Genomic DNA, 14,754 nt, shown 5'->3' with positions numbered 1-14,754 from the left:
CGCCCGGATGGAAGCACCGTCTCTCCTCTCCGCGCAGTGGGCAGTCACGCCTCCAGCGCAGTCGGCCGCCCCTGCCTCCGCGCGCCTTCACGCCGCGCCCTTTCGGTGTCCAGGACCCAGTACAACTGCAAGTCTCCGCCGGTGCTGACGGAACACGAACGAATTCATCACCAACGAACCCCTCCCTCTCTTCGCCATCCCCCCATCATCTGCCAGTTTCCTTCTTGTCCCTATTTCTGCGGCATGAAGTTTTCCTTTCGATTTTTCCCCCTTTGAATTATTTCCCGGGAATTTCTTCCCAGAGCAGAGGCAGCGGGGCAACGGTTTCGGGGTCTGCAGTCCCCACTTTCCTCGCGGTGCTCCCCGGAGAGAGGCAGCAGCGCACGGCGCCCCCCAGCGTGTGGGGCCGTCGGTTTCCCCATGACTCCCGCACCGCAGGACCCTTCATTGCTTTCTGGCGGAATTCTCTCGTCCCCCTCTCTCCGGAGGTCCAGATTCCGGGGTGGCTTCCCCACGGTCCCCACCGCGAGCTAGAAGAGGATGGTCTTCCGACCACGTGGCAAGGTCGGGCCGCCCCTCGCTGCGCCCCGACGCATGCGTCCCCCACGCCATCTCCTCCCCGAGGCACGTTGTCATCCCCAGTCTCTGCAAGGAGGGTCGGTGCCGGCTCTAAGGTATTCGGAGAGAGAGAACAGAGAGGCCACGTTTAGAGAACCTTTCTCACCATATTGTTGTAATCGCTCTTTTTTTTATTAATTATTTTTCTTTACATATAATGCATTGTTTGCCCCAGGGGTGCAGGTGTAATCGCTCTATTTTATTATTAGCTGTTGTTCGTCTCCTGCCGGGCCTAATTCGCACATTAAACCTTATCGTAGGTTCGAATATGTAGGACAAACAGTGGGTCGTAGGTTCGAATATGTAGGACAAACAGTGGGTAGAGAGGTCAGGACTGCCCGAGGTTTCAGGCATCCGCTGCGGGTCCTGGAACTCGCCCCCACCTAGCTGTGAGGATCAAGACACGTGTTTTATAGTAAATTAAAGCTGCGTTCATGCCGTGTGAGCATTTTAACCTGCGTACTGGAATTCTCCATTTCCTTGTGCATTATCTCTCCGCTGGTCTGCGTGTCCCCATGTGGGCAGGAGCCAGAACGTCCTCTTTTCTTTCTTTTTTTCTTTTAGATTTCTTTATTTATTTGAGAGAAAGAGAGCCCTTGTGTGCGCACAAGCCAGGGGGAAGGGAAGAGAGAGGGAGAGAAACAGACCCTGCTGAGGCATGGAACCTGCCTTAGGGCTTGATCCCATGACACCCTTCAACTACCCATCCCCCCACCCCCCCCCCCACCCCCGCCTCCAGACCAGGAGCCCAGCCAGAATCAGAGTCTGAGGCTCAACCGATTGAGCCACCCAGGCACCCCCAGGCCATCATCTTGGCTAGCGACAGGGCAGGGTGCAGGCTTGCTGGCCTCAGGTCTCTGGTTCCTGTCCTGCCTCCAGCCACTGAGTCAGTCACTTGACTTCTCTAAGCCTCCCTGCTTTCCTCTGTAAAGGAGGAGTAGGGAGGCTGCAACTTCACCGGTCCTAGTAAATTTTTTTTTAAGATTTTATTTATTTATTCATGAGAGACAAAGGGAAAGAGGGAGAGGCAGAGGGAGAAGTAGGCTCCCAGAGTAGCCGGGAGCCTGATGTAGGACTCAATCCCAGGACCTGAGCTGGGGCAGATGCTTAACGGACTGAGTTAGCCCAACTGAGTTATCTTAACTAGTTTTGCTAATCATGTATATTTTACTCATGCTATCGTTTTCTTTTCTAAGTGCCTAAAAGAAGAGCCAGCGCATAGCAGCCTACCCAGTTTTCATTACTCCTGTGACATGAAATTCTTCAAACCGTTTAAATTTGTTATGTATCGGAGGTATGTATGGATTAAGTTAACTCCTTTTCATACCATTATCTAATTGTTCCAGGAGCATGTCTTAAGGACTGAATTCATTCCCTATTGTTCTGTTGTTATAGGTTTCTAAGTAGCATATTCTATATGGCATGCATTTCTGGACTCACTCTTTTATTCCATTGATTAGTATCAATATTTTATTTTTTCATTATTAAATTTTTTATTTTTTATTAACATATAATTTGTTATTAGCCCCATGGGTACAGGTCTGTGAATCGCCAGGTTAGTATCAATATTTTAAAGCACCAAACCATATTTTTTATTTTATTTTTTTATTTTTCTAAACCATGTTTTTAAAAAAAAAAAACTTGTGCTTTTTAATGTATTTTAAAACCTAAAACTGGGCATGATTCTTACTGTTTAAAAACCATGTTTCTTTGGCTTTTGTCTTTTCATCCTATAGAGTTTTCCAGTTACATAAACTCTTCTATGGGACACTAACATCAATATTTTATGAAGTTATATATATAAATTGGGGCGCCTGGGTGGCTCAGTCTGTTAAGCATCTGCCTTTGGCTCAGGTCACGATCCCAGGGTCCCAGGATCAAGCCCCACATCAGGTTCCCTGTTCACTAAAGAGTCTGCTTCTCCTTCTACCTCTGCCCTCCCCCCTGCTCCTGCTCTCTCTCTCTTTCTCTCTGTCTCTCAAATAAATAAAATATTTTTAAAAAATATATATATTGGGGTGTCTGGGTGGCTCAGTGGGTTAAGCCTCTGCCTTCAGCTCAGGTCATGGTCTCAGGGTCCTGGGATCAAGCCCCGCATCGGGCTCTCTGCTCAGTAGGGAACCTGCTTCCCCCTCTCTCTCTGCCTGCCTCTCTGCCTTCTTGTGATCTCTGTCTGTCAAATAAATAAATAAAATCATTTAAAAAAGATTTTAAAAATTAAAGATTTAAAAGATTTTTTAAAAATAAAAACGTATGTATAAATTTAGCTGATGATTTAATTATTAGCCCCTTTAACTATTAGCATTAACAGTTAGTATCTTAAGAATACAGTTCTCCATTTATGCATAACTTCCTTCTTTTTACCAGAGTTTAAGATGTTTCTTATTATAAATCTCTGCCCTGACTTAAATTCCTATGTGCTTTTGATACAATTAGTAAAAAAGGACTTCTCCGTGCTATTTCTGGTGCAACCACTAACTAATAAAGAGAGATGTGACGGATTTTGTGGGTTCACTTTGTACCGTGCTGTTTGGCTAAACAATTTTGCTACTTCCAGGAATTTTTTTTTATGAAATTCTCCAATTTTCTAGATTAGGAATTGCACCCTCAACAAATACTAATCTCTTGGCTTCTCTTTTTAAGAGAAGTGACCTTTCCGCACAGTGTTTCTTAATTTTTTCCAACGTGACTCCTGGTTTCAGACACACGCTCTTCAGCACGTCTTCGTGTCCCGCCCAGCTGCCTGCCCAGTTCTCTACTGCAAAAGCTACTTACTTATAAAAGAGGAGGGGAAAACGCCAGCAGGGAATGCTTTGCACAGATCACCACGGAGTTTCTTTTTCCCCTCTTGCTCAACCTCTCCTGCTTTCATTGAAACAAAAGGATTTCGTTTACAGAAACTTTGCACTTTGGCCCTTGGCTCTCTGACTCTGTTTCCCTCTCTAGTTTCCCACCTGGGTCCTTCAGAGAGGATGAGGCCGATCTTCGGGTTGCTCTGACTCTGAGAGGAGCAGCAATCAGCAAAAACCAAAGGAAGCACGTCCATCTGACCTTGACTTGTCCTCACAGCCCAGGGTCTACCTCTGGCTCGGCTGTTTGGATAACCTCCGGGTGGCGGATCCACCCCCACGGCTCAAGTTTGAACTCCAGAACAAATATTTGTCCTGTTTTTGAACAAAGTCTGAGAGCTTTCTTCTTTTTTTCTTCTTTTAAAACACGAACCCTTCCTGCCGTTCCTTTGAACCGGGTTCAGCGAGGAGCGGAGTTCTGCTGGGACCCCGCACGGGGAGCTTGGCAAAGCCACTGGGCAGAATGAATCGACTCACGTGCTTTCTCTTCTGCATCTTTGTTTCTGGAACACAGGGCTTTGAGATCCCCACCAGTGGACTTCCAGAAGTAAGTACTCCCGGAAAACTCCTTGCTGTGGGCCTCCACCCAGGGTCAGCAGATAGCCTGTGGCTGTTGCTGTTCGAGGACCCTGTACTGTGGGGAAAGGGAATTTATGGTAAAATTCACCCGAGCAGGAGTATTCATTGTTCTAATTACCTTTTAAAGCGTTAATGGGTTTTGCAGGAGAATTCAGTCAAATTCAGTGGACTGGCCCGCAGTGCGACATTTCTGGAACACAGCTGCCTACTCCTTACCTAAACAATGGGGATAATTGATCAAACCCAAAGGGGGGTTAGGGGAATTCAATGACGCATGTAAACTGCCCATCACAATGCAAGCACTAGAAAGCACTTAATAATTATTAGCTGTGACAAGGACGATACATCGTTATCACTCTTGCACTAAGAATCCAAGAAAAGTCATTATCAAAGCAGCATTGTCTTTCCTACCTACATGAGCAGTAAACCCTGTCATCAAGACACTTTCAAGATTGCTGTTAAGGAGGGGAGATGGCAAGTGGGCTGGCAGAGTGCAGGGATTCTTTCCAGGGAGGCCAAGGTTTCCACTCAGCACCCTTGGCCATCCCCCACATAAGGAAAGTCTTGGACGGAGTTATTTTGGAAGTCATGCCAAAGCTATTTCGATGCCAGAAAAGGAACGTGTGTTATGGGAACATCCTAGGAAATGCAGAGACTTTGTAATCCTTGCAGAGTGGCTTACCCACAGAAATGCCAAAGAACAGGATGGCGTATTTGCGGGAAAAGAAAAAACAAAATCACTCTGTCTGCTTAGAAATTATCTTATTTTCCAACACCTTAAGAATCGCCAGAGTGTGTTGGAAATCTCACCGGCAGAAGCAGCGATCGAAGCCAAGACACCCAAATGTGTTTGTGCTTTTTCAGTCACTTCTTACTGGTATTCATTTCCCAGCAGCATTTTTTCTCCAACATTTTTAACTGGACAAGACCTATGGGCACATTTCTCTTGCTCTTGCTGATGCCAAGGTCTACCCAGTAGACCAGTCTACCAGACACCCTACTGATCGCTGGGTTACTGTGACCCCGACCTCTGAGTCCTGTCATCTTCCAGAAAACGAAGAAGTGCATTCCTTCATCCAACAAATTTGAAGAGACTAGCGTCCATGCTCTCACCTCTGAGACATAGCTAGCAAATATAAATACATTAAAGAAGTCTCTGTATTAAAAAAAAAGAAAGAAAGAAAGAAAAAAAAAGGATTTCCCAAAGGTATAGGAAACAAGATAGAGAAACAGGGTGAATGCCCTTATGCCTGTCCCTACCCACCTCCTTTGCTCTAGATCTTTTTTATTAATAGAAATTTAAAAAAACCTACATTCTTTTTTAAGTTTGCAGAATACGGAGATCTTGTGGAACTGGCCCCAGGCAAGTTTCAGTTTGTGCCAGAGAACCGGAGGCATCAGGTACAACAAGCCTTAGTCTTGAAGGGGGAAATAAGGGAAAAGGATTGTGAAAGAGATAATGAAGGAGGGGGAAGGATTAAGATGCTTTCTGCTAGATTTTCTCGGAGCTTTTTCTTTTTTTTTTTTAATCAGAATGGGTCACCTTAGTTCCTTACAGGATAGATGGCTGTGTGTTTTCTTCAAATTCTCAGATGGTGGGATGAGTTCACTGTCTTATCAGAGGGATTTCCTTTTAGGCGGGCATTGCTGTTCTCAGTGGTGGCAGATGCTGGCCACTGAGCCCACATCCTCCCCCACACCCCGCGGTCACTGCTGCCCTGGGGAGAGGCTCAGAGGGCAGAGGGACTGACCAGGTTCCAGGCTGCATCCTAAAGTCATCCCACAGCAGGGATGCATCCTCTAACTCATGGGATGAGTTCTCCAGGAGGCCAGGAAGGGAGTGGCTTCTCCCCCAGGCAGGCCACGTGCTGAGAAAGGGGGTGTTTATGGAAGCAACACTATGACTTCTTTTGTTTGGATGAGAATTTTGGACTTTCTCAAAGTCCCGGTTTCTTGTAGACCAAGAATATAAAAACCCAATGGGCAGGTTCTCGTGTCATCTAGTCACAAGAGAGAAAACTTCGTCATTGTGAATCACCTTCAAAAAGTTCAAAAGAAGTCAACTGTTGACCTCACGAGGTCACGTAAGACTCTCTAAAACTTCAGTTCACCCCAAGTCAGGTCAGGCTAGCTAGCCTCGTATCCGGCACCTGACTTATTTTGGCAAAGTCCCACAGACGTTAGATGTTCACCCACTTGTAAACCCAACTCAGCCTTCCGTGCCTAGAGGACAGTCCTTCCCGTGGATAATTCCCTAGCACAGCAGTGAAAGTGCAGGATTTTCCACACGCCAGTCCCTGTGCCAGTCCAGGGCCACCCCAAAGAGGAAATGCCTCGAAATCCCTACCCTCATGTAGCCCAGTCCAATGGAGGAGACAGACAGGCTCTCCCGCTGTCTTGCTTGGAAGGAAGAGCTTAGCTGCCGTGAAAAGTTAATAAGAGAAGGCTTCCTTAGTTTGGGGGTGGGTGTAAGAGAGCTTGACAGAGAAAATCTCCCTGAGCTGAGATCTGAAGGATGACTGCTGGGGTGAGGGGACAAATATACTATGGACCTTGGAAATGACAAGTCCAGAGCCCTGTGGTAGCCTGGGGCAACCAGATTATTATTCAGCTATTAAGAAAATCGAACCAGAGAAAGGGAGATAGGCCACTCAGCATGAGTTCCGTTGAGTATTTTCATTTAAAAGTACATGTTCCAGCATTATATCAAAGAATGGTGTGCTTGCAAAGTGGCCGAGAAATGTGTTCAAAGAAACACACCAGTGGGAAAATAGTTTTCAAGAATATTTGGCATTTATGCTCGGCTCCAGTGAATGAATTGTAGCTCAGTGTTGAAAGGGACAAAAAAAAAATTTTTTTTTTTTGATTGAGAGAAAGCAGTTTTTGTCCCCTAGGTAATAAGTAACACACTTTTGAAAAATGATTATCTGCCTTCCTTTCACAGAGAAGTGTTTCCGGAGAATCTGGAGAAACGATGGTGAGTTTACTTTGATTTTGTTAAAAATTGATGACTGAATGATTTTCCTGTTACCTATTCTCAGGAGATCAATACGGCTGCCTCTTTGTCTCTAGCCCTGAGAGCATTTACCTGACTTTCGAAACACCCTCTTGCCCAATTCTGTTTGGAAGTGTGGCTAAAATTCAGCATGAAAGAGTATATGGTATATACTTAGGAGAGATATCACCAGGAGCTGAAAAATGTCCTTTCTCTCTGTTCTCTCAAGTTTTGCCGAAAAACCTAGGTTTCACCCAAGCATACATATTCATTCCAATATAGCTGTTTTAATTTAGAATATGACACCTAGAGGATTTGGGGGGAGAGGGGTAGACAGTGTGGGAAAGGAGTTCCCGAACATGAAACGGTCCGATTCCCCGAGATGTTCAAAGAAGTCCTTCCTGTGTCGAGAAAACACAAAAGGAAGTGCTTTCCTTTGACTTCCTGCTCTCAACGGACAGAAACTGCGAGAAGCACGCCTTTAAGGGGTAGGAAGGCCAAGTAACTCAGCCTGGACTTTGGTCTTAGTTTGAGGTGAGCTGGCTGTTACAGGGTTGAAAGGCTTACTCTTGGCCAACAAAGTTGTGGGGATGACGCCTAGTATTGAAATAAGCAAATCCTCTTGGAGAAGAAAGCAAGACCCGATGGGTCACCTCTGCCATAGCCCGGAAGGAGGTTGGGGTTCTCAGGCGTCCCCTGAAAGATGTGTGCTTCCAGTACCCCGCCTTTCAGCACAGTGATGGCCTGCAGGTGGTTAGGCCGGAGCTGCCTTAAATCAGGACAGAAGGATTAGCAAAGGAGGTCCAGAGAGCTGGACCCGTCACGGCATCGACAAGATACTTACCCTTCATGTTCCAGTTTTTGCTCACTCCCATCAGTGTGTCCTACTTTGTTCTAATTGGGGGAAGGAGAAGAGAATGGGAAGAAGATGGCACCATAACAGATAAGATGGAAGAAGGTAGGGGGCGCCTGGGTGGACCAGTGGGTTCAGCGTCTGCCTTTGGCTCAAGTCATGATTCCGGGGTCCTGGGATCTGCCCCTGCGCTGGGCTCCCTGCTCAGCGGGGAGCCTGCTTCTCCCTCTCCCTCTGTGGCTCCCTTGCTTCTGCCCTGTCTCTCTCATTCTTTCTATCAAATAAATAAACAAAATTATTAAAAAAAAAAAAAAGATGGAAGAAGGAAGATAGCAATATGGGGACGACATGCGTCTTTCCATCCCACTGTACCCTTGGCTTTGCCCCCCTCTGGAGATACAGCCGAGGTCCCCTAAAACCCTGCTATCCTTTTCCTTTCTTCGGGCTAGGGTCCTGCCTTTGAAGTTATTTCCTGAACTTTCTCAATCCAATCTTGTGTCCCACAACCATTTTCTACTTGTATTTGCCTTTTAAACGTCGTTATTAGTAGACTCAGAGCTGAAGGGCATCTCAAGCTACTTCAAAACAAAGGCGGGCTTCTGCCTGGGAGCGAGGGTTCCAAGTTAGGAGAATGTTTAATACTATCCAAGTTATATGCTCATCAGTGTCTGAGAATTATTCATACTAAAATGTAATGCTCTCACCACGAAATACGTGGTGGAATTCTGGGTAATTTTGCTCTGAGTCCCCCTGTGCTTTCTTGCCGATTACAGGAAGAGGCTGATCAAGTGACTCTTTATAGCTATAAAGTGCAGTCCATTATTACTTCTCGTATGGCCAGCACCGTCATCCAGACCAAAGTGGTGAACAACTCCCCAGAGCCTCAGAACGCAGTGTTTGACGTTCAGATTCCCAAAGGAGCCTTCATCTCTAACTTTTCCATGTGAGTAACCCCTATGTCGACCAGAAACTGGGTATGCTCTACTCAGAGACTCCAACCCCCTCACGGTTAGAATGTTCCTTAATGGCCAGCTGCTACACTGGTTCTCACTCTCAGAGCTGTGGACCCACTGGGGGTCAAGAGTCATCATGGGCTTTGCCCCCATGATTTGTTTCTGTTCAGAATATCAGAATTTGGGAATGATTTGCTTCTGGTGTCTAAAAAATTAAAGCAACCAAGCTGTCTCTCCGGTAACAACACTTACTTGCATTTTAATCGGCTTTCTTGTGGGGGAGGGGATGTGGGAGGCGGGGAGAAATACACGAATTTGCCATGGCTTATGGGAAACCATATAGGGAGTGCAGAGCCGTTCCGTGTCACCTGTCATATGCTTCTCTATGGGGAAAAAGCATGAGAACCACGGATTAAATCCAATCACCTGTCCAGTGATTGAATTCCTCTGTTACACCGAGGACAGGTGGTTTATCCAGGCTTGACTTGAATATCTCCTTAATGATGAACTCACTACTTCCCAGAGCAATCCACTCAATGAGGGACAGGTCTGTTAGAATTATTTCTCCTACTTCATTGAAATCTGTTCCGCTTCTACCCAGTGACTCTGGTTCCACTCACAAAAAATTTTTTTTCTAATTCTCTGCAAAATACATACTGAAGTGTTCGAGGATGAAATGGTCTGCTGACTGAGATTGGCTTCAGAATAATCGAGAAGGAGAGGGCGGGGTCGAGGGGCAATGAGACAGGCTGAGTACTCATAATGGTGTGGTTCAGGCATGGCGTCATGGAGGTTTCTTCTATTATTCTATTTTTTTGTCTGAAGATTTCCATAATGAAAAACATTTTTCAGCCACTCCAGTGCTTTTTAAAAAGTGAGGCCACTTATCTTGGTCCCGCTCGGTGGCTTTATGCATCAAAGCTAAACACCCCATGTTCTTCCAAATATTTGAATGGCTTTCTACCCCCAACCATTTACACAGCCATCCCCAGAGTGTGCTCTGTCTGGCCATGGCCTGTCCACGTTGCCTAGAACAGAACACAAGGCTCTGCATAAACCTATTTTTTTTTTTTTTTACTAAGACATTCGATTGAGTTACTTCTCATCTGTTTTGGTCTTTCATCCACCAAGGTAACCAACAATAACTATGAATAGAGTCTAAAAACTTCTTCTTCTAGAAACTACAGAGCACATTAACTATATTTTCTAAACTAAACAAAGTAGGTGGGGAAAAGGCATTAGGTGACTTTGAGTTGGTATCCTTTGAATTGGCTTAGAAATTTATTTTTCAAAAAAATTTTAGGCAGTCTGTTCTAACAAAGGAAATGTAGAAAGAAGAGATTCTATGTAGTGGCATTAGATGATACTGGGTCTGAAAAAGTATATTTAGAACTGTTATAATACATTTTAATTTTGAAGCCACATAACCAGAATTTATTCTAGATACTGCTTCTTTCTGTTTTCCTTTATTCTTTTCTTCTTCTCCCTCTCATGTCATAGGAGGTTTGAGGTGACAAAAGATAGAATTACAGGGGCGCCTGGGTGGCTCCGTGGGTTAAATCCTCTGCCTTCGGCTCGGGTCAGGGTCCCAGGGTCCTGGGATCGAGCCCCGCATTGGGCTCTCTGCTCACTGGGGAGCCTGCTTCCTCCTCTCTCTCTGTCTGCCTCTCTGCCTACTTGAGATCTCTGTCTGTCAAATAAATAAATAAACTCTTTAAAAAAAAAAGATAGAATTACAACAATTCAACAACAATTTACGTTGGTCTCCCTCCACTGAGGGCTGAATTTGTAAGACCAGAGAAGGTAGCCAACTTGATCACCGCCATTTCCTATGAGTTGCACAAACTATTTCTTCTATTCAAAATATTTCTTCTGCTTTTTTGTTTATCAAGATTCCAAATATTCTCCCATTAGAGACAGCTTCTTTTTGAGAAAACTCCTTGGTCTTTGAACCCGAGTATGGGTTGGGGGCAATATTACAGACCTGGACATGTGGGGTCTAGTTCGAGCTCCATCTCTGACCAACTGTGTGACCGTGAGCAAGTCACCGTCTCCTGGTGCTGACTTCGCATCGAAAGAGGTGGCCTTCAAGTGCGCCTCACCAGGCATAGCACTGGTACTTGGGACAGGAAATTAGCCTTCACGCTGCAGAACATCTAGCATTCTTCACATGGTGAGAGATCCTGTCCGCTTGAAGGCCATGGGGTCCGTTTTACTTCTGAAATTCTGTAAATCAGATGGCTCTGACCCATCATTACTTGGAACTCATTAGATGACCGTCACTTAAAATAAGGTATGCAGAGATGGAGTCACAGAGGGAAGTCAGAGGTCCCGAAGGGAGATGTTAGAGGGGTAAACACAAATTTGCAGAGGGATTCCCCTGCACCTTCTTCCCTCTTCCCTCACTCTTTTCCACCCTTGCTGGAAAGTATGAGTGCCAGGCTATTAGAATCATCGTCTAAACAAACGTGAGCTAGAGAACTCGTGATTTATCTGTCACCTCTCCTCGCCATGTTTGTCCTTCAGGAGGGCTACCCAAAAAGAACAACGCTTAACCTGAAGGGTAAAACTCAAAAATGAGGAATAATTTTAAACACAAGCAACAGAGCCTGAGGGGAAGCTTGTAGGATGGGTGCCTGTCTCTCAAATGACTCTCTCAGATCGAGGGGCTCCTGACTAGGAGATGGGCAGATGTCCGTCTTCTCATTTCTTCTCGGTTCACAGTGATAGTTGCCCGCATTCCCTAAACCCACCTGGTTGGTTGTTTGTTCGTTTGTTTGGTTGAAACTACTGCTCGGAAAAACTCAACGACTCGGGGGCCTCCTGTCGTTTTTTTAGGACTGTGGACGGCACGACGTTCACTAGCTCCATTAAGGAGAAGACCGTGGGTCGAGCGCTCTACGCCCAGGCCAGAGCCAAAGGCAAGACGGCGGGGCTGGTGAGGTAAGGGCTGGGCCAGAGAGGGTCAAGGTCTCAGCCACTAGCTGCTCCCATGCAATCCCCAGGCCCAAATCAGCCTCATTTGATAATCTGCTGCCATTTCCTCTTTAAAACCAAACACCTCAAGCGATGATCACAGTGACCTTCATAAGTATGTGTTTATTTCTTTATTTATTTTATTTTTTTTTAAAGATTTTATTTATTTGACAGACAGAAATCACAAGTAGGCAGAGAGGCAGGCAGGGAAGGGAGTGGGGAAAGCAGTCTCCCTGCTGAGCAGAGAGCCTGATGCAGGGATTGATCCCAGGACCCTGGGATCATGACCTGAGCCGAAGGCAGAGTCTTTAACCCACTGACCCACCCAGGCGCCCCCATAAGTATGTATTTAAACAGGGGCTTACGCTGGAAATACATATTCCACTTGATGGGATCTTAAATTTCTTCTTCCTGAAGAGTCTTAAAGATGCAAAGAATCTGTAGAATGAGCCTTCGATGCAGCGGAGGAAATGGGGGCTATCCCTGGAATTATCAGTTTGGGTTTGAGCCCCGGCTCCATGCCTGGGTGGCCAAGTTGTCTTGAGCCATTTACTAATAATCTCATAGCCTCATTTGTTATCATCTTGAAAACAAGGGTGTTGATATCCATCCTGCAGAGCTGCCGTGTCAGAAATGACATGTGTCAAGGTCCCGGCGTGGAACAGGGATCTGTCCCTGATCGCTTCTTGCAGATAACACTCAGATCTCCACAACGCTCTGGAGGAAAAAGATCAGGCAGGACAGGAGACCCAACTGTGGGTAGAATTAAAGTTCCCTAGAACTTTCAGTGATCTCAATCAAACCTCCTCTTCATTTTCATAAACACCTGAGCAGCCCCGATGGCCCACAAAAGCCTGGGTGCCCTCTGCATGGATGCGGGGTCCTGTCCTCCATCGTGCATGTGCTGACTTATGTTGGGGGTTTAAACTTCTAGGAGCAGGGCTCTGGATATGGAAAACTTCAAAACCGAAGTAAATATCCCCGCTGGAGCGAAGGTGCAATTTGAACTTCACTACCAGGAAGTGAAGTGGAGGAAGCTGGGATCCTATGAACACAGGCTCCATCTGCAGCCGGGGCGGCTGGCCAGACACTTGGAGGTGAGCCGGGGTTTGCAGGGCGTGCAGTGACCCCTCCATTGATGGCTCCCGGCCCCGATTTGCACCTGCTGCTGCTCTCCGCTCTTTGTGGCGTCGGGTGCGTGCCAGTCAGCAAGACGGCCATGGGTTTGGAGTCCATCTGGACGCTTCCTGACCGACTCCAGTGCGGGTTTGGCTCCTGATTTCCTAGCCTTGCTGCCACAAGCGATTACAGCTGGGGTGGCTTAAGACAATGGAAATTCATTTGCTCACAATTTTGGAGGACCAAAGTCTGAAATCCAGGTGTTAGCAGGGCCTTACTTGTGAAGGCTCAGGAAAGAATCTGTTCCTCGCTTCTCCTGGCATCTGGCAGCCACTGGCTCTCCTTGACCCATGGTCTCCTAGCTACGGCACTGCAGTCTCGGCCTCGGTGGCCACACCATGTTCCCAATCTGCCTCTCCATCTGACAGATAGGAAGGTGAGACCCCCAGGCAGGGGCGACTCTAGGGGATAATTGATCATGGTGACATTTTCATTCCAGTTTGAAAAGGTGCATATCAGACCGATGGAACCGACCTTCTTCCCATGACCGCCATGTGGCGTCAGCTCGCTCTCAGGGCACACGCCCCTGCATCATTTTTCAGTGCCCCTACCGGCACATCTGGGGCGTTGGTGAAAATTAGGAAAAGGTGCCCTTGACCTGACAAATGCAGCTCCATGTCAGGACCCATGACTTGGCAGGCAGGTTATGGGCTGGATCTCAGTGCCCTCTTGCAGCTCTGGCTGGAGGCTCTGCACAGCTCATCATGTGACCCTGGCTGTGTTTCTGGCAGTGTTGGTGAATGTGTGCCGTTCTCTTGCCCAATTCTTTTTTATTTTTAAAGATTTTATTTATTTATTTGAGATAGAGTTAGCAAGAGAAACTATGAGTGGGGGTGGGAGAGAGAGAGAAGCAGACTCCCCCACTGAGCAGGGAGCCCAATGCAGGACTCAGTCCCAGGGGTCTGGGATCATGACCTGAGCTGAAGGCAGACGCTTAACTGACTGGGTCACCCAGGCACCCCTCTCTTGCTCAATTCCATGAATCCCATGGTAAATAGATGTGATTGGCAACTTGCCTACAGTGAAGCAGGTGCTGAGGTTGTTAATAGTAGGATTTAGCTACTGAGTTAATGATATGAGAATAGTTCTAGAATATTTTGAATAAGGTACTTCTAGGTCATTCATTCCTCCCCACAAATTATAAAGTATATCTTATTAGCCCTGACTTACAGATATATGTAAATAACCTGCCAATGGACACAGAGCTAAGAAACAATTAAGATTTGAGACTAGGCTGTATGCTATTAGTCCAAGAATTTGAGTTTGAGTCCATGAAGATAATGATTTTTAATTGTTTTTTTTTTTATTTGACAGAGAGAGATCACAAGTAGGCAGAGAGGCAGGCAGAGAGAGAGAGAGAGGGAAGCAGGCTCCCTGCTGAGCAGAGAGCCTGATGCGGGACTCGATCCCAGGACCCTGAGATCATGACCTGAGCCGAAGGCAGTGGCTTAACCCGCTGAGTCACCCAGGCGCCCCTGTTTTTTAAGTAATTTTTTATTTTGTGGGGCGCCTGGGTGGCTCAGTGGGTTAAAGCCTCTGCCTTCGGCCCAGGTCATGATCCCAGGTCCTGGGATCGAGCCCCACATCGGGCTCTCTGCTCGGGAGGGAGCCTGCTTCCTCCTCCTCTCTCTCTCTCTCTCTCTCTCTCTCTCTCTCTCTGCCTACTTGCAATCTCTCTCTGTCAAATAAATAAATAAAATCTTAAAAAAAAATAATAATTTTTTATTTTGTTATTAACATATAATGTATTAT

At 46.4% G+C, this 14,754-nt stretch overlaps 1 protein-coding gene across 1 annotated transcript in view; it reads left to right on the top strand.

Annotated features, from left to right (window-relative positions):
- Positions 1 to 3,548: 3,548 nt before the first annotated feature.
- ITIH2 (inter-alpha-trypsin inhibitor heavy chain 2) overlaps positions 3,549 to 14,754 on the top strand; it is a 38,422-nt gene continuing 27,216 nt past the window's right edge. The window contains exons 1-6 of the mRNA XM_046013880.1: positions 3,549 to 4,014; positions 5,373 to 5,447; positions 6,991 to 7,023; positions 8,668 to 8,837; positions 11,686 to 11,790; positions 12,758 to 12,920. Of these exons, the coding sequence (XP_045869836.1) occupies positions 3,931 to 4,014; positions 5,373 to 5,447; positions 6,991 to 7,023; positions 8,668 to 8,837; positions 11,686 to 11,790; positions 12,758 to 12,920 (630 nt within the window). The 5' untranslated portion in view covers positions 3,549 to 3,930. The remainder of the gene's footprint in view (positions 4,015 to 5,372; positions 5,448 to 6,990; positions 7,024 to 8,667; positions 8,838 to 11,685; positions 11,791 to 12,757; positions 12,921 to 14,754) is intronic.

The sequence above is a fragment of the Meles meles genome, chromosome 7, assembly GCF_922984935.1.
Source record: "Meles meles chromosome 7, mMelMel3.1 paternal haplotype, whole genome shotgun sequence".
In the NCBI taxonomy this organism is placed as follows: Eukaryota; Metazoa; Chordata; class Mammalia; order Carnivora; family Mustelidae; genus Meles; species Meles meles.
This window is presented reverse-complemented; position numbering and strand designations above follow the sequence as displayed.